The sequence below is a fragment of the Trematomus bernacchii genome, unplaced genomic scaffold, assembly GCF_902827165.1.
Source record: "Trematomus bernacchii unplaced genomic scaffold, fTreBer1.1, whole genome shotgun sequence".
Classification (NCBI taxonomy): domain Eukaryota; kingdom Metazoa; phylum Chordata; class Actinopteri; order Perciformes; family Nototheniidae; genus Trematomus; species Trematomus bernacchii.
The window spans coordinates 931,633-951,357 of NW_022987641.1; the positions used below are offsets into that span (position 1 = coordinate 931,633).

At 40.2% G+C, this 19,725-nt stretch overlaps 1 protein-coding gene and 1 long non-coding RNA gene across 2 annotated transcripts; one reads left to right on the forward strand and one right to left on the reverse strand.

Annotated features, from left to right (window-relative positions):
- Positions 1-7,814: 7,814 nt before the first annotated feature.
- LOC117484882 lies at positions 7,815-8,722 on the forward strand. Its single transcript, XR_004556175.1, has 3 exons — positions 7,815-7,892; positions 8,035-8,137; positions 8,369-8,722. It is a non-coding gene; the product is annotated as an uncharacterized LOC117484882 (long non-coding RNA).
- Positions 8,723-9,617: 895 nt separating this feature from the next.
- On the reverse strand, positions 9,618-19,424 carry napepld (N-acyl phosphatidylethanolamine phospholipase D). The gene is given in 11 exon segments (XM_034133319.1): positions 9,618-10,924; positions 11,102-11,216; positions 11,480-11,628; positions 11,793-11,958; positions 12,508-12,611; positions 12,711-12,935; positions 14,174-14,314; positions 14,648-14,737; positions 14,739-14,762; positions 15,836-15,911; positions 18,902-19,424. Coding segments are annotated over 11 exon segments (1,338 nt in total). The 5' UTR covers positions 19,021-19,424; the 3' UTR covers positions 9,618-10,795.
- Between the last annotated feature and the right edge of the window lie 301 nt (positions 19,425-19,725).

Here is a 19,725-nt window from a genome sequence, read left to right on the forward strand (position 1 = left end):
AAAGATTAATAAAGTAAATAAAAAATATGCAAATTTTTAAAATCAGAATTTTTTTTTAAATAAAAAATAAAAATTGTACAGTGGCTTGGCTTTGAAATATGCAAATAGAAATCTTGTAAAAATCTAACTTTACTGTGTATAGTGTATACTAAAGTGCATGAAATTATGCTAATATCATAAACTGTGTTTTACTTCAATTATGTGGTGTTTAGATATTCTACAGTCTAGGTTGAAAGACTATTATGTAAGGTTTCTTATCTTAATATCAGGAACCACCTGTGATTCTATCTATGTGTGATGAAGTACGTGTTCATCTATAACACTTGAAAGTAAACTTTAGCATATTATTATAATCAATTGGTGTTGTATTTATACGTTTTGTTTTTTTTACCCCTATCTTGTGCAACAATTCTGTACAACCTGCAGAGTGCGCTGTTGTAATTTTTCAGCTTTTTCTACCCGTGGGAGCCCTTCTAAAAACGGACTTCTTTTTAACAAGAAGCTTATTTTCTTAATAACTACCTTTTGATATGGGAAGGAAATTCACTTTATGATTAAACAGTAAAGTATAAACCAGCGAATACACATTTGCAAGCACAATTTTTAAGGATTAAACAGTAAAGCATAAACAGGTAAAACTCCTTTGCAAGGACTAATATTTCAAAAAATCAGATTTGAGCTTTAGAAAATACAATAATCCTTTTCTTCAAAGACCAAACTCCAACGGTATAGATAACCTGATTCAGCAAAATGGAATATCTAATTCCAACTTTGACTCAAGAAGAATGATTTGTTCTACACACTATGGAGGTCATGAATATTGAATTAGCCTCATGTGAGTGAAACTGAATGGATTTCAAAAAACAACTGGTCCTCTGAATTTGCATTTCACAGAATGGCGACTGCCATGTGTTTGTTTGTCAACATGAGGTCAAAACAAGATGGCAACTGATTTCAAATGCTGACCTGCAGAACAAAGAGTTTTTTCTCAAGAAGAATTTCTGTTGAGTTGAAATCCTGAAGTGTTGATCTCAACAAAGAAACCACATTCCAGGCCAAACTTCAGAGCAGTATAACAGCAAGACACTCTCAATATGCTGAACAATTTAAACAAGTTAACAATACAAATAGTTAGAGACCATCAAAACTATTAGTCTATGGTCGTCTGAGCAACTCTCACGCTATTATGCGACCAAATGGGAAGCCAGTCAAACACTATTAGAAGAATATCGTCTATCTAACGCACGAATGCCGCATTTCTTTCCGTAATGCACACGCAATGATTAAAGAGTATACTTCAGACTTCCACAGACTCTTATCACCAATTAAACAAGAGACCATCTCACTTATTTGGGACAATGAAACAAGACGATTCCATCTGTTCTTGAGACTAAAAACGAGAAGATTCCATCAATTAACTCTTTAACAAGAAGAGTCCATCTTTAACATGCTAATAAAAACGAGAAGATACCATCTATTTCTCTTTCAAGAAGATACCATCTATCTTGAGAATATACAAACGAGAAGAGTCCATCTATTTTACTCGTCAAACACAATATAATATATAAATACCGGCTCAAAAGCACATTAATATATATCCGGCTTGGAAAACACACACATTATAATCATGCAGTTAATCAATGAACAAAGAAAGGAAAATACTTACCCTTGGTTTGTCTCAGAACAGCGCCACGTGATATGTATTTGCTATAAATGTGGATATTTTAACATTAAACTAGGCAGTCCTTCTCAGGAGTCCAACTTACCAGACAGACACACACTCCTAATTATTTACTATGTAATCTATTGAAGATTTTGAATAAACAGGTACTTCTTTACCTTTCCGTATGGGCCCGAGTGTATGTCTGCCGGCATTGCTCAAGCTCCTTTGAATAACTGCAGCTTCTCTCCTGGTGTCGCGATCACGTCGGGAAGTTACCAATTATTGATGTGTGCTGATTCTCTCGCGTCCAGGAAGAAGTTTAAAGATTAAGAGCCAAATGAGTCTCTGAAAGGGTTCAAATTGGTTACTTTAATTTAAGCAGCGTGGGAGTGAAACAAACAAAGGGTAGTTGGGGGACAAATGCAGATGTTGTCCCGCAGCTGGTACCAAGGCAAGAGAGCGAGCACACGTTGATTCTCTCGCCTGCATCTCTCCTTCGCTCCTCCTCTCTGGGGGCTGTGACGTAGGGGGCCGCCCACCTCGGTCTTCAATGTCCGAGATCGCGCATAACAGAGGATTTCGATATTTTGTATTCATTGCTCACTTCCACACGCCTTTTCTCCTCCTACTCTCTTTCATTACTTTTTATTTAATGCATTATAACGGCTGTAATCGTTACTCTAGTAATACCGGAAATGGTCATTATTTAACGGCTGAGACCGTTAGTACTGTAGCACAGGAAGTCGTCATTGTTGTCAACGTCTTTAGATACAGCTTTTCAAAATAAACTTTACTCTGAACTGTTTTCAGAATAAAACAGTTTTTAAAGCTTACTATGTGTTTACGCTAAATTACATCATTGAATATTGATTTTAATTTCTAACACAACCTGTGCAGCCCATGTATTGATTCCATCCGATAGCTGCTATAATAACAAACAAAACATCTGCCTGCTCTCCACAATGATCAATAACAGCGAACGGATGGTCAAAGTAAGGTTTCCTGCACGCCTCGACGTAAGAGAGACGTAAGCGACGCCGCGTCATAGCTCCGAAGCTCTTGCCTCTAGACCGACAATTTTTTGGAGCTGGAAGTGAACCGCATTCCGGAGCTATGACGCGGCGCCGCTGCGGTGTGAACAGGAAAAACCGGCGCCGGAGCTGGAAAAGCGCCGGTGTGAAAGGGGCATAATTGTCCACGTTGGGTCGAATGATACAGCCCACCAGCAGTCGGAGCTGACAAAAAATGATTTTGAGAAACGTTTTAATCTTCTACGGAGCTGTGAAAAGTCGGTTTTTATCTCAGGTCCGATCCCAACGCTGGCCCGCGGAGCAGGGCGTTTCAGTAGGATCTAGTGATGGGAATTATGGCTCTTTGAAGGGAGCCGGATCTTATGGCTCCGTTCCTTTCAAAGAGCCGTTCAAAAGAGCCGTTCAAAAGAGCCGTTTTTTAAAAAAGGGGGCGGGGTTACTAGGTTTATCTGCGAAATAATCACCAGGATAATGATTGACTGCATTGCCAGACCTAATGTCAATAATCTGCATTGTAAACATGACACAAGGTGGCGCCATATCCATGTCATTCATGTCAGTGAATGTACTTTGAATTTACCCTCTGCATGTGTTAAGTAAATAAAGTTGCCTTGCCTTGAATGAAATTCACGCAACTCTTAATATTAGTAGTGTGTTTTTAAGTGGCGATGGAGATTATTTGTTGACCCTGCTTTAAAGGATATTTTGCCTTTACAAATGGTGCGCTTTATCACTGCCTGGGTTTTGGTTGAAGTGCATCCAAATGCTGCTGCGTTTTCGCGTTTGGCTCATTTTCCATCCGAAAAACACGTCGTCTATCTGTCCAGTACCACTTGTTATGACTTCTCTCTCTCGCGTATTCCGTTAAGACCCACCCCACCTAACTCCTCGTGCTGAAACCTACCAATCAGAGTAGGGGCGGGTCTTCACAGAATACGTTTGGGGAACAAAATCAAGCTTTTTAAAAGGCGAGTGAATTTTGGCAGGCAGTGAGTGCGGACCAACTTTGATTGAACGATAAGAAGAACGGCTCTCACCAAGTACGACTCGGTTCCCCTCGTTCGTACCAAAGAGCCGTTCAAAAGAATCGGCTCGTTCGCGACCGACACATCACTAGTAGGATCCTCAGCCTCCACACTTGGCTCCAATCCGCCTGCAGAGCTCACAATTTAGGTTTTATTGACAATTTTAATCTATTCTGAGACCGACCCGCCCTCTTCAACACTGATAGAATCCACCCCAGCAGGTTGGGTAGCCGCATGCACGCTGTTCAGACGTCTCCCTGACTATTTCCACTCCATTCCCACACACCCCACTTTCCAGCAGTGTCATCTCAGGCCACCGTTTCCACTGCTAGAAACTTTTCTACCAGTAAGTTTTCTTCGCTGGTGCCGCTGACGTCTGCCATCTCGCTCTCTGGCGCCACCCAACGACCAGAGGCTTCTATGCCAGTGCAGCGACCCATTTCTGTTATAATCAACATACACAGAAGGTTGGAAACAGAAAGTCCAAAAGCATCTGTTTGAGTTTGTCGAATTTAACAGAAGTTCCGCGTGCTCCACGGTCTATCACGGGCGGTCAGAGTGATAGTATATCTAACACACTTAAACTCGCTCTATTAAATGTCAGGTCTTTAGCAGGTAAATCACCAAGCACAATCTGGATTTTATGTTTTTAACTGAAACTTGGTTAGACCAAAACAACAGCACAGCTGTTCTTATAGAATCAACCCCTCCCAACTTTAGTTTTATGAGTCAGGCAAGACTGCATAAGAAAGGGGGTGGAGTAGCTATTTTGTTTAAAGTAGCGACAGTAAAAGTAGTCATTGAGCAGATTGGTCCATTTCCGAATAATATATATGATATGTTTTATAATGATTTATCATGAAAGTGTTCTCAAAGCTGGTAAAGGTGCAGCTAGTTTGAATGACTTTGTATACTGCAGGGTAGCTTGTGAATTTACTCCAGGTGGAACTAAAGTCTGATTTAACACTTGATTATATTTCACATCATTCATCCACATCTGTAAAGTAACTAAAGGTATTAAATACATGTAGTGGAGTAAAAGTACACCATGTACCTCTGAACTGTAGTGGAGTAGAAGTAGTAGCATAAAAAGAAAACTAAGCTTCATCTCCAAGTCCAATGGCCTTGGAAGAGCTGCTAAGGAAAAGGAAAGACATCTGGAGACTTTGGAGAGACAGCTAACGGACAAACTCAAGGAACTGAAAGACACTCCCTGATAGGCCGTATGCTGTTTAGCCTTACCTTGAATGATTCAGTGCAGTGTTCTGTGCAGGTTTTTGGTTTGCTTTTTCAACTCAAGGAGCTCAAAGACTGATTGGAGGTTGATTTGATTTGCATAATTTCTGATTGCTGATTCAATGTGAAGGAAAATTCACATTTGAGTTGATACAGTATATGTGTGCATATAATGCACCCTTTGGCCTAACCTGGGAGAGCCTTATGTTCACTGCCAACCTAAGGACCTCCAACATGTTAATAAAGAATGTATTGAAAAGTTATTTGGCTGATTGTTGTATATTGGCTCAGCCAGGTTATATGGGAGGCCCAGTCTACTTACAGATGGGTCACTCATTTTGAAATATTACAATTTGTTTTCTTTTTCTTTAATTTATCATCCTCATGTAGAATGCTATCACGAAACACACATTTGGTTGTTTATAGCATAAAGAACATCTGATTTAATGTGAGGTAGGGAAATAATCATTTGAGTATGTGTATATAAATATGTAATTTACAACAGCTGTAAGATGCTTGATAAGCTTGAAATGTACCTTGAAAATACTTGAAAAGTGCTTGAATTTGACTTTGGAAAAGATGTAAAAACCCTGAATATTTACTATCATTTGAATAATAGTTACGTCTTTGGATTGCATTTGCTCCTTGTCATGCGCAGATAAAACACAAGACACAGATAGCGACCGCATCGTCTGTTACAACACAGGCAGTCAGAGAGACGAGTGCACCAGTTCAGGGTGACCCTCGCACGGACCACCAGAAGATATGTCAGAGGTCAATATTACATTTAAGCACTGGATTTTATGAAACATGCACATTACTCAATGTGTGGAGTCAAAGAATGTAGTTAGTCCAAAATAAACCATTTTAAATATATGGATTCACATCAGCAAAGACTCTGATGTCAAAGACTCCCTTTCACTAAATGAAAAAATGTCATTGTGTTTTGCAGTGTAATTCATCAGGGACAGAGGACATGATGGGCAATACTTTAAATAAAAAAGGAACTCCCTCCCCAGCCACTTCCGATCTGCCAACACTCTGACATCATTCAAACAATCTCTCAAAACTCACCTTTTCACTCTAGCCTTCAACTCCTAATCCACTAACCCCTCACCCTTATTCCACCTAGCTTAGCACTTTTTACTTTTGTTGTTATTTTTCTTCTTTCCTTGCTTGTAAAGCGATTTGAGCACCAGGAAAAGCGCTATATAAATCAAATGTATTATTATAAGCGTCGTTTCAAGTCTTTAAACTGGACTTCGGTCATGGCCGACGGCATCCGCAGTGTCCCCCCCACACTGTTGCTTTGCCTTCAAATGGCACTGTGCGAGCAGTTGGGTCAGTTAAAAAAGTGTCACTTTTTTCATGTTTTGGGTAGTGTGTTTTTGATGACTGCCCTGTGACACAGCATGGCACCACTGTGAAGAACTGAAGCTTCGGCCTGTGTGTGCAGATGAATGGGATGCCCTTGCTAATGCCTTCAAAATCGGAATAAGCTGGATGACACTGTGTTGGCTTCTGGAAACCGAGATCAGGTACCATCAACTGGTGTCATGAAAACATTGTCCTTGCAGGAATGAAAAAAGCACCGAAAGAAAAACAATGAAATGATCAGCCTCCAAAAAATGATGAAGGAAGAGCTCGGGACTGAGGAAGCAGTCATTCAAAAAATGATATCCCATCCTAAAGGTGTCATGCTATGATCCAAGAAAACTGTTGACCTCTTCCATGACAGGTGCAGGGAAGATATTGTATATTTGGAAGCGACAGGGAGCAAAAAGCAAAAGGGAAAACCTCACAGTTTTATGTATACGAGATGGTGCTCCGAAATCCATTCAAAGGATCCTCCCCTATCCCCGAGGCCACCGACATCACCAATGACCACACAACAGCCTCCATATCATATTTCATTGGGGCATTTGTGACGGATTGAATAAGACTCCATGGAAGAAGAGCCAAACAAAGGCCTGCCGTGTTGATATGCGATGGCTCAACAGTCCTTCTGCAGTCCATGGCCTATAACTTCTGTGGAGTCAGCCTCCAGGAACTGCTCTCCAGGAACCACAGCATTGTGACTGGACAGGCGAAGCATGGTTGCATAGGGCTACCCATCATGCATCGCTGTTAAGTCATGTCATGAAAAATGCCGAAAACAGTACGTGATTTCTGTCCTTTGCTACAATGCTTCCTGAAATCATTCATTGGTGAAGTCTTTGTAATAATAATTTTTCAACCTTTTGCTTAAAGTGCTGCCAAACATTACCACCTGGCTATGCATGTCTTTGGACTCAGGACACAGGCCACCACACTGTGGAGCAGGAGGAAGTTCTCTCCAGAGCCTACTGACAGATTCAGCACAGTCAGACTGGACAATTCAAGTGTTGTGGAGCAAGACTGTGGTATGTAATAATTATGTGAAAGTTGTTTCCTAGCTCAAAAATATCAGAAAAAAGGGTTTGTTGACCTTCAAGTCCAACAGAGCAGAAAAGAGGACAGAGGCAGTGTGACCACAAACAATGGAACAATATTAACATGGTTTACATATTTTTAAATGACCCAAATCTCAATGCAACTAAACTTATTTTTGGATTGTTTTTCATAGAATGATATTGGACCCACGCCATTCCAACAACATTTCGGGGACCTAATAACAAAAAGAGTACTTGACAAATCTGATGAGGCCAACGTGTACTTCTGCCCAACTGTATCCCTTCATTGCTGAAGTACTTTCTGCCCCAGGCTGGTCTGTGGTCTAGCCTACTCTTGGGTGCGTTTTTTTTGCACGTTTTTCAATAGCTGCTTGTTAATATAATTACATTTAAAATAAGAAGGCATGTTTACTGTCGGTCAGGTGACCTGGGACGCCATGGAACAGGGCCCATTTATCAAAAACTTTCCCTGAAGCACCAAAGGGCTCCCAAAAGACCCACACAGGTACAATAAAGCTTTGATGTCAAATTGAATTTCCTTGCATTATTCCATCATCAATATTATAAACTACAATGTATACAGTATGTAAACCATGTGATGTTAACAATATAATTTGATGTACCGTAACTAATATGTTGAACTGCAGATTAACACTGGACAACAAAACTCAAGGCATTATGGAAAAAAGCGAGGGGGAGCTCTAAAGATCTGAGCGCCGTTCTAAGGGAACTCTCTGAGGAGAGCAGAAGGTAACGTTTTTTATTTTGGCTGTTATGTTATTACATTTGTCCCAAGTCATTAAGCATTGCTATTGGTTAGTCAGCAGGTCATTTAGTTATTATTAACATTTATATCAGGTGTGCTAATAACTGTCAAAGAAATAAAAGTGATATACCAATCAAAACTGTGATGCAACTGAATTTAGTAGGTTTCATAATGTTGATGAATAATAATTAATGCAATAATCAATTAATTTCCAGGCAAAGAAAATGTTTGGTGCAAAAAGAAATCCAGATTGAATGACGTGAAATGGCAGAACATGAAATGAAAGGTAATTTATGAGTGCATTTACCCTGTGAATACTCATTAAGTGCAGACTCATCGTGTGGAGCGATGGAAGCAAAGAAAGTTTGGCGAGGAGTTTGACATCCATAAACAAGCCTTTTGTTTTCAGACTGCACAAGAAAAATGTATGTATTTTGGAGAGCTAACCATTGTTATCCTGTCCTTTGAATAAAACAAATGTTCTAATATTTGTGTCATAAACACAACTCGGAGCATGCAGGAAAAAAAGGAAAAAACACCCGAATATTGAAAATATGTTGAAAATATGAGAAAACACAACATAGTATAGAATGTCAAGTAAGTCAAAGTATAGTTTGTGAACATTTAAAAATAAATTGTATAGTATGTTGAAAATATCACAAAAAGTTATAGAACAGTATGTTCTTTCATACTAAAGAACGTCCAAAAAATAAAATACAAATAAAAACCAACAGTTTAATATGTAGAAAAAAATCTGATATTGAAAAAAATGACAGTTTAGTATTTTGAAAATATCTGAAAAAAGTTATAGAATGTCAAAAAATAATATATATGTTGAACATTTAAAAAAAATGGTGTAGTATGCTGAAAATATCAGTAAAAAATGATATGAATAATATGTAGAAAAATATCAGAAAATTATAGATGGTCATATGAAAGTAGATCTGTCATATTAAAAAAAATGACATGTTGTAGTACTTGTAGTATATAGTATGTGGAATAGTTAAGAAAAGCAACATCAGAATCACAAATCCTGTGTTCTACAGAGGGGATATTTACGCTGCTACAGCGAAGGGGACAACACGGACACAGACAAAACATACATATGAAATAAAGAGGCAAGCACATGTTAAAAAAATAATGTTAAATAAGTACACGTTCATGTTAAAAAAGAGGAGTTGCAGTATTATAAAAATGAAGTGGAACATAAAAAGTAATGAATTAGCATCTAGATCATAATATTAAATCCAAAGTGTATGTACTGCAGTGTTATTTTACAGCATTGTTGTTACAGTATTAGGTAGCAACCAATACTAAAGTTGTAAAGTAGAATGTATTGTGTTTATATCAGTGTTGTTGCACAACAGAGTGGTTATAGTGTGTGGTGTAGTGTTGTGTGTGTGTGTTGTGATTCAGGGCCTTTGTGACTGTACAAAGTCCTGCCGACAACAAGAAACAAAAACATTTGATCACAAGTTATTTTAATGGCAAACTGTGACACAGTGTAATCCACACACTGCCTTTGAGAATGTAACCAGGCCACAAACTGAACCCAATATTGTGCTGTCCACTTTTCATACATTCAGGCTTCGAAGATTCAGCATAAAGAACAATCTGTTCAATAGTTTAGTACTCAAATGATTCTACTGTCAGCCTCAGATTAAAAAAAGTGAATGATCACATTGATGAGCAAAGAGAACAAAGTCTCCAGAGCGTCAAACACAGCAATGTGCGTGCAGTGCATGAGCTGATCCCAGCTCAGCTCCTGCCTGCACCTCCCAGCAGCACTCTGTTAGCACACAGGGCTTCATCTCATACACATCTGATTTATTTGGACATTTCTGCATCTCAAGTAGATTTGGGTTGGCCAAAGTACATTCAGAGAAATACATGTTGGTATTGTGGCATTAGCTAGCAACTCTACTACTCTGAGTAACTTTAGCTCACAGGAACTTCGTGCGTGTCAACATGAAGCTGCTGCATACTGAAGGTAAGTGGTTCAACCCCACAAACCCGCATACTTCATACCTCAATTTAAGAGAGTCACATGGGACGAGCACGAGTTACTCCATGTGACTTAAATTGGCATTGTATTTGACTATTTATAGTCGGATATACAAATAAAGTCTGGACACATTTTTGCCAAAAACATTATGTCACCCGGGGACATAAGCATGCAGATTTCTTCTCAGTGGCAGTTTGTGGGTCCGATCTGGACCAGAAGTCCTCCTCCTTAGAGATGAAAGTGTTTTACAGACCACCCTAATGTCTACTTACATTAATGGAAGTTATCACTTCATGGAAACACAAGTCTTTAGATATGGCTAATTTGCTCTTACCTCTTTTTTGTTACAATGATATAAATCCTGAGACTTCCACTGCATATTTAAATGTTTCCCATGAGTAGCTGAACATTGCCTAGAGTAAATCAGAATTATTTTTGGGTGAAGACACAGCTCCTGTTTTGCCCACCATGACAATAGCACGACTCAGACATTTCAGTATGTAAACAGTACTGTGTAACATTTAAATTAACTATTTTCAGTTGATATGCATACATTGTTTTCAGTCTTAAATGACTGTAGTCCATGAAATTATGATTAACACAATTGTTCTGCTCCAAGTTTCAGATGCACATGGGATCAGTCAAAAACATCTTCCTGGGAGGAAATGAGTCGAGACTCCCCGTGGTGCAGAGTGAAGAAAGAGTCTGGCTTCAGTCCTTTCTGCTCCAGGGCCTCTCTGAGACGCACCGGAGGCTCCAGGTAGAACTGATGGAGGAAACAAGACCAGGGGGAACAGACCTGAGTACGTTTGATTCTTACAAATCCTATTTAAATCAACAAAGTGTACCCTAAATTCTTTAGACAGGCTAGCTGTTCCTCCTCCATCCTTAGAAAGAATGAGTAAACATTTCCCCTATCTGTCATTAACTGTATACTGCTTACCTCATAGGCGAGAGCGAACGTTCCCCAGTGGATGGCCACGGACTGTTTGGCCTGAAGGTCTTGGTGGACCTGAACAGCCTCTTCTGGATCTACATGCTGCCCCTGCATCATGTCCCTGAAAAAAAGAATGTTCTTACATGTTTGTCTCTGTAAACTCTAATAAACAGAAATGATCTCTGTCCTAAATACCACCTTGGTTTGGTAATTTGATAGTTTAAGGTAGAGTTTTTGTAATCCTATTACATGAGGGGGCAGTATATTAAAAACTTGAACTATGACAAGTCATAGTCTGCAAGAACTCACAATTGAATTACCATGTTGACTGGAGGAAATAATAGGCATGATGAAAGTAGACCGTGTGTGTATAATGTGCAGTACCTGGGCAGGTAGGCTCCGATGGGGATTGCCGCAAGGTCAAACGGTCCGAAGCGTCGTCCGATCTCCTGGAAGGAAGAGCAGTAGCCGGTATCACCAGCGAAGAAGAATCGATGGTCCGGACCCAAAATAGACCAGCTGCTCCATAAAGACTGGGGGAAATACATCAATATATTTCAGAATAATCTAATAAACCTGGCCTTTTATATGTTGACTTTTCTACAAATGCATGTATTTTTGTTAAATGTATGGTTATGTCTCATTTGCCTGCACTTTAGGGGATGGCAATAAAACAAAGGTAATATTGAATCCTTACCTTGTTATCGTCGAGCGCGGTGCGTTTGCTCCAGTGCTGAGACGGTGTGCAGACGAATGTGACGTCATCGTGACCGGGGACACAGTTCTCCTCCCACCAATCCAGCTCCATCACATTCTCACAGCCTGTCTTCACCAGCCAGTCCATCAAACCCAGGGGCACGAACCTGCAACACACACACACTCAGTTAATATGCCACAGTACTTTTCATGTTATGATTGAGAGTGAAAGCTGAATATTATCAAGACTGGATTTTAAAGGGGCCCTATTCTGCTAATTTTCTCTTTATTTTTCTCATACTGCCTGTGCTGCAGCACCTCTTTTCACCCTCTGTCTGAAACCAGAGCCCAGTCTGCTCTGATTGGTTAGCTGGCCGGCTCTGTTGTGATTGGTCAACCGCTTAGAGATGTCCCGCCCCTTAGCCTATCACGTACAATGTTTTGGAGCGCTAGCCAATAGGAACGCGAGTGTCAGTCATTGTCACTATGTTATGGAAGTAAACAAAGGTGTCCAATGGAGGCATTTCAGGCAGGGGGGCGGGGGGGGTGAGTGTGTTAGAGAAACACCTTCTGGAGGGAACACAGGGATTTTAGCCTTTGCAGACCATTTACATTAACAGAAACCTTTATAACTCACTAGAGGAGAGGGAAAAGCCCAAAATGCACAATAGGGCCTCTTTAAATGTACTTTCAGACTACAGATCCAGGACACGTACCAGCGTAGCTCCCCTCCGAAGCGTGCGTTCAGGCTGGCCACAGACCCAGCATCCAGATGGTCATAGTGAGAATGACTGATGACCACAGCATCGATCCTGGGCAGCTGGTGCAGGACGATGGACAATGAAACAAGGCCTGGGTTAAATACTGTGGAGGGGGTGTTAGCTTTTTATTTTCTTGAAAAATGTAAAAGGTACTCAACCTGTTCCACAGTGCAGGGGGGCCCTCGGTACCTTTTGTGGCCCATGAACTGGAAGGGTGAGGCCCTCTGGCTGAACATTGGGTCTGTGAGGATATTCAGCCCGTCCATCTCCACCAGAACTGTGGCGTGACCCAGCCAGGTGACCCTCAGCCCGGGGCCCAATTCAGAGAGGTCCGGGGTCTGGATGAAGTACGGCTCCAGCACGGGGAGCTCGTTGTCCAGAGCCTACAAGGGGGGGGGTTACGGGTATGTTATGTACAACCGACCCACATTCTGATGACGGCTGAGAGGATGTTTCAGTCTTATGACCTCGCTTGATCATACTTTTCAAAAATCATACCTAATCCCCTCTTACCCTAATAACATATGAACTGTTGTACGCTCTGCACACGTTACTGCGCTCTCCTGTTTAAACCTCTGAACAGAGGAAGAAAAGGCTCTTTGGACAACTTTTTTCAGTCTGTTTACGTTTCATTTCTGTCTTGTAGTTTAAAAATCTACCTCCTTTCAGAATATATTTACGGAAAATAGCTTGCTACCTTGACATGGTAAAATGTAAATCTATTTCCTTACTGGATGACTAAAAGTGTGCCATTCTTGGGTTAAAACATGTTTCTGTTGCTGTGAAAGCAGAGTTTGAAGTCTGTTAAGCTCCAACAGAGCTCAGCAAGGTTTCTACTTGGAGCTTAATACTCACGGCAATAATCCAACAGACGAGGGGAATACTGTATATGACCTCTAATGCCGGTCACTATAAGGATAATACAAGTGCCATACACTCTGGCTTAACAATATTTTAGGTAATATTTGAGTAAGTTCAGAACACCTTCCAACACTTTTATATTTATTCAGTTTTTTAGAAGTAGGTGAGTTTAGGCTTAGGGTGGAGCTATATCAGCCACTATGTACTGAGGTTACATTTAAACCCTCTATTACTGATCAGACACTATTCCAGCGTTTCCGCCAGGGGGGCGTCTTGCCGTCATTTGACGCTCTTATTCAGTTCGGAACGCCCTAAACTCGAGCCGAGGGCGTCCAAAAAAAATAATAATTTGAGAGAAGATCGAGAGTTTTTATCGCTTGAAATGACGAAAAAGGAAAAAGGACAAGGACATCGCTCTGTTGGAGGGGCAAAGGAGTCTGGTGGGATTCTTTTCGCCGCCAGCAAAGCGCGTTCCTGTGATGGAAAAAAACAAAACACCGCCGCATCTTCCAAGGACCATGCCAATGACGTAAAGAGATAGTATAAGGGATGGCGCAATTCAAAATTGTGTGTGTGTGCATATGTAAAGAGATAGTATCTATAAGGGACGGCTCAATTCAAAATTCAAGTCACGTGACACGACGTGACCCCCCCCCCCCCCCCCCCCCGCTCTTGGGGTGGACGCCCTCTCAGCCCTGGTCTGGCAGAAACACTGATTGAGATTAATAATATATTAGATGTTAGTCTTATTTGTACCCACCTCTTTACTGGTTGGTACATTGCTGTGGTTTTTATCCAGCAGCAGGAATCTGAGCAGGGTGGTGTAGGAGGGGAAGCGCCATGTGGGCCAGGGGTTGGTCCAGCGGCCATTTTTGTCCCGACAGGACTTTGTCACTTCCTCCTACAATCAAAGTAAACAATGACGTTTCAGTTGTTATAGAAAAGGCATTTTCAAACGACGTCAGGTTAAAACACAATTTTTTTCTTTTCTTTTATTTAATCTTTATCTTGTCAGGTGGTTTTTATTCAAATTCACCATTTGTTTAAGTTTTTCACCATTCAATAACATTGACAAGAACACAACATCCTCCAATAACTAATTGCAAACAGTTTCCAAAATGAAGTGAAATGAAGCTGTAAAATCTCCAATTTGGCAAGTTGAGGGAAGAATATGGAAATCAGATAGTGAGGAAAGAAGAGGTGATGAGTGTGCTTTAGGGGAGTGAGGACTGACCTCCAGCCGGTAGTCCAGGCGGAAGCTCTTCCGGGAAGAGCGAGAGGAGCTGCTCTTCCTCGGAGTCTGAGGGTCTACCTCCCCCCCCCCCAGCCCCCCTCAGTACCCAGCTGTCCTGCACCACAGGTACAAACAGAAAGAGAAATTAGCCTCACACACATAACCAAAAATCATCAAGACATCCTCTTGTGCCTCAAAATGTAAACTTTGAGTTTCAAATACATTTTCAGCTTCTGGTGGCTTTGGGTGTAACAATACACCTCTGAAATGCTTCTATATGCACCATAAATGTTCCCAATCCATATAACATGTCTGTGTTTATTATCGTACCTATTTTAAACAAATTTAACTGATTAATTAAATATTTTACACCATTAAATAGTAAGGGTTAGAGCCGTTTAGGCACTAAAGGAGCATTAGGAACATTTTCAATAAATAGGGTCAAAATGTATACACCATTAGACCCAAAGATATGTCCTCTTTTTATCCATGTATTCGTTTACATTCTACATTACCAATAGAGGGATTTGCCCACCAACAGTCCAATGAGAGATTTTGGAGTGCTGTGCTACTAGCGGCTCAAAGAGCGTCAAGCTGCTAGACTGAAGCAGAGATGAGGAGCGGGCTATGGAGGTCACTTCTTACTACGATTTTTATTTTCAAACTTGAATCTTTTTAAGGCCTAACAGACATTATGAATCTCAATGGGATAAGATGTTGGACTGCTCCTTCTGAATTTACTAAGGCTTTAAAAAATGTGTCTCCCCATGAAACTCAATAATAAGAGTGTAAAATCAATAGGTGGAGCAATAATCAATACACCCAATCACAGTGACTGTAAACAGTCTTTTTCACAGCAGATAGTTTTAGTTCATAGATAACTGACATGTCAAAATGTAATGTATTAGCAAACTGTACTTTTCTGGTGACATTTTATCATGTTATGCTAAGTTGTATCAACACTGAGAACTTAGCAGCTCACAATATTTTCCATGCTGATTCATTGTGTCAAAAGGCCTGCTGTAATAGAGGTACATTTTGAGCTCTAGCAGAATCACATATCCCCAGGCAATAAGGAGTCTCTAAAAATGAGCATAGGAACATGCATGTTTTTAATTCTTAATGTGAGAAAAAACACACTGTATTCTTTTTAGTATCTAGTTGTGTCTCCATGAGCAGACTGCTTACTTCCACCAGACCCCTCCTCTCCTCCAGAGCTGCTTTGCCTGAAGATGATGGCTTCTCCATGGGCTCAGCACCACACCTACACACACAAACACACACTTCAAGCTACTGCTTCAGTCAGTGGAACCACAGATTGACTCTCCCACTGCAACGATAACAGATCTCTTTGAAACGTGTGACAGCTGAACTGTAGTCATTTGCATGAGACAGAAAGATGGTTATCAGAATACTAAGAAAAAAGACATGTGAAGATGATTGTGAATAACGCCCATTGTATCTCCGTTTTATATTAATCTTATCTCATAACATCTGCAGGACGATTATGAAACAAGTTGCTAAGTGAGGTAGGTGACACATAAAAGTACACAAAGAGAAGGGTTTTTCCTCTTGTGTAATACTGAATGGGAAGTACTGTAACTGACGCATGATACTAAAAAAACAAGGGCAATCCATGTTGGAAAAGACAACGTTAAATAAAACAATGTGCTTAGGCTTCACTGCAACATATTAAAGCCCAGTGCAACAGCTACAACTGCACTGACTTATTCCTTATTATACAATATCCGCCTAAAACAAGATGGTGCAATATTAAACTTTGAGTTGAGGCCTACACCGAGATCAGGCCTGGCTTCAGCTGTGCAGACCTGGGGTATAATAAAAGATTCCTGGATCGACTTAAGAGGAATAAGACCTTTGATAGGAAAGGTTGGAAACATTATGGTGAATTTGACATTTTAGTTTAAGGGTAGGGGAAGAAACACCTACATTTACTGAGCAAATAAATTGATGTTGGCACCTACTCACTCCAAAGTAAGCCTAATCACAGACCTTCCTTATCCTGCTTTTATCCACAGCAGACACAGGGCAGCACACACCCTCACTGACTACTATGATCACCTCATAATAGTTCCTTCATGCACTCATGAGAAAAGGCACTTGCGTGAGGTTGCTCTTCCATATTGATTGATTGGGGATGTGGTCTTTTTGTGGCATGGTATTGATGGACCCTCTGTTGTGTTAAGAGACATTACGGACTCTGCCAGGTATACACACATAAACACACTAATGCAACAGAAGATTCACAAGTATGTGTCCTCTTAGAGGGAACTCAATACATTAAAGCTATGCTGATGATGCACTCACACTCATGAATGGACTTAAACTGCACAGACACACAGGCTCTGGGACAACAATGGAGCTCTATGGACCACAACCAGACAAAAACCAAAGTAGGCAGCCAGCGTGCCTGATCATATAGGCAACAAATTATAGCCTGAAGTGAGTTTCTCTCCTCTGTTTCTCTGTAGTAGATCCAATCTTTCTATTAATTGATCAGACAGTGTGGTCTCCAAGTTATTTCAAAGAAAAAACACAGGATGTACATAATAACATGTATCCTGCCCAGGTTCCCATCATGAAAGCAGTTAAATGTCTAAGAGTGAGCTAACACATTAGTGCTATTAACTTAACAGCATCACACACAAGTCCTAACATGAATGTGTATAGTCCCTGAGATACTCACTGCCAGACCATGTGATAAACTGCCTTAACATCTTTACACAGCTATTTCCTTTTCAAAGTGTGTGAACAGGCCGGTTAGACAGCAACAACACTGAATCACAACACCTTTACCCGTCCCACAGAGGGGACATTACACTGTAACAGCCACAGTGAAGAGCATTAAATAGCTACATATTAATTAAAAAGGCATGCATAAAATATTAAAGATAACAATAGAAATTACACAAATTACAATTTACAAAAATACACGTCAAGGTGGACAACAGAACGTGTAGCAGTGTAGCATGTATAAAGTAGAGTCTGTAGTGATAATGTGACACTGGCTTTATTATTAATGTAAGCACAGGTAGTAATGCTATGCTAAAACACATTTTCACCAGCACAGCAAAATGTGTCCATTGGGGGAAAAACCGAGATAGTATAAACCAGATTAAAATGCCATAAAGCCACCATGCACTCACTGTCGAATAGCACAGCCATAGGCTACAAAACATGCCTGTTGTTACCGTTTTCACCGAAATTACCTGAAAACTTGAACGCAGCAGAACAGCACCGGTTGTTTTCTCAGCGGGGAGACATGTCTGTTGCATTTACGGTAGCCATATACCAGGTTAATGCGAGCTGGACAGCATTATCAGGAGATATACGGTTCCCTAAGTGTTTCCAATGCAGTTTACATTGCTATAAGGCGTATTTGTTTAGCCACTAGCCAGTGTAAAGTTAAAGACAGCAGAGAATGCTGTGGAAAGATGTCTCTGGGCAGTTAAGTCGCGCGGAGGATCAGCTCTGTGTCTCTGACGTAGGAACAAAAACCTCTGGTCACGTGACCGTCCACAAAACTCTCGCGGGCTGTTTTATAAATAAAGACACTATGTGGAAAACAATATTCACTGAAATATGAAGTGTCAAAAATATTTCTCAATGTAACTAGTAATTTAAAAATAAGTTTACATTTATTATTATATTATATTATATTATTATATTTTATTATGCTAAATAATTTGGTAAATAAAATAACTAACAATCATACACATTTAAAATAAAATAGCTGATTTATTTTTTCCTACATTGCATTGTTTCGATTATGATCTCTTTAACTAATTTAATGTAGTAGAAGAGAGAAAATAGAGAGAGATCTAATTTACTTTAAACATATTTGATGACTGAGGTAATTGTTTGTGTATTTATTTCTAATCCCTGATTTCTGACAGCGGGTTGCACACAAAAAATAAAATGTGTGGTCTATGCCGGATTTTTTTTTACAATATAGGCCTATAACTAGATTAAAACGAAATCCATTCAAATAAACTTCACTACATTAGAATAACTTTGAAAGAACCATGTTATTGTTGCTGAATATACCGCGAACTGTTCGGTGATCAAATGAATGAGCACTGTGTCAAAGGTTGGCAACATCTGATTACACAGGGTGACCGTGTTCAATTAGAATTATTTTAGTCATAATAACTGAGAAAATGTGTCACATAACAGGTGAAGCCCCCCACAAACACTTCCATGAGTACACAAAACGTGAAATGGTCCACCTACCCCGAATGTTTCCTCCTGGTGGCGGGCAGCCGGAGCACAGCCGCCTTCAGCCGCTCGGAGAAGTTACTAAAGCCGCCATCCAGCAACACATGAACCGGCCTGCACAACACTGACTTCATGATAGCCCTTTGTGTTAGACAATATTTGGTTTAAAGTTTTAATAAATCCCCAAAAGACGACATAAAGTTGCATATTTAAACATAAGGGAAGTCTCAGTACGGACGCTGAGGTGGTTGGAAATTCCACCCAGATGCTTTCAGGGGCTTTCGGAAATGTGAAAATCCTAATCTCGGCTCAAATGAAAAGGCCTATATTACCTCTTTAGAATAGATACAAAAACAATATCACCATTGAATCGTTAAGAAATGTAATAACGTTTGTTCTCAAAATTGGTATTGGTCAAACGTGTATGTATACAATGTTAGGGCAAATTCAGTTTTGCCTAAACTGAAGCTTATGGTGTTGCAATAATGGCTTTATCACAGAGCAAACTTTCACTACGTTTGACCAACTTTTGCAGAGCACTAACTGGCTATGCCAATCCTAAAAGCCATTTCTCACTCAAAGGATTCTATAAGAGTGAATCAACATAAACTTCATCAGCCCTCATGCAGTCACACCCATCTAGTGTATGCACCTGTGGACTGTCGGTGGGAAATGGTGTATTCTGCTAAAATATAGACAGCATCAGGATTGAAAAGCAGGACAAACTCTGCTCAACATTTGCAATTGTGGTGCACAATGCTTAACAATATTGTCATATATTAACCTTGACTAGCCGGACGCTACTATGGTTGCAGTTCAACACTTGTCATGTGTTTTTA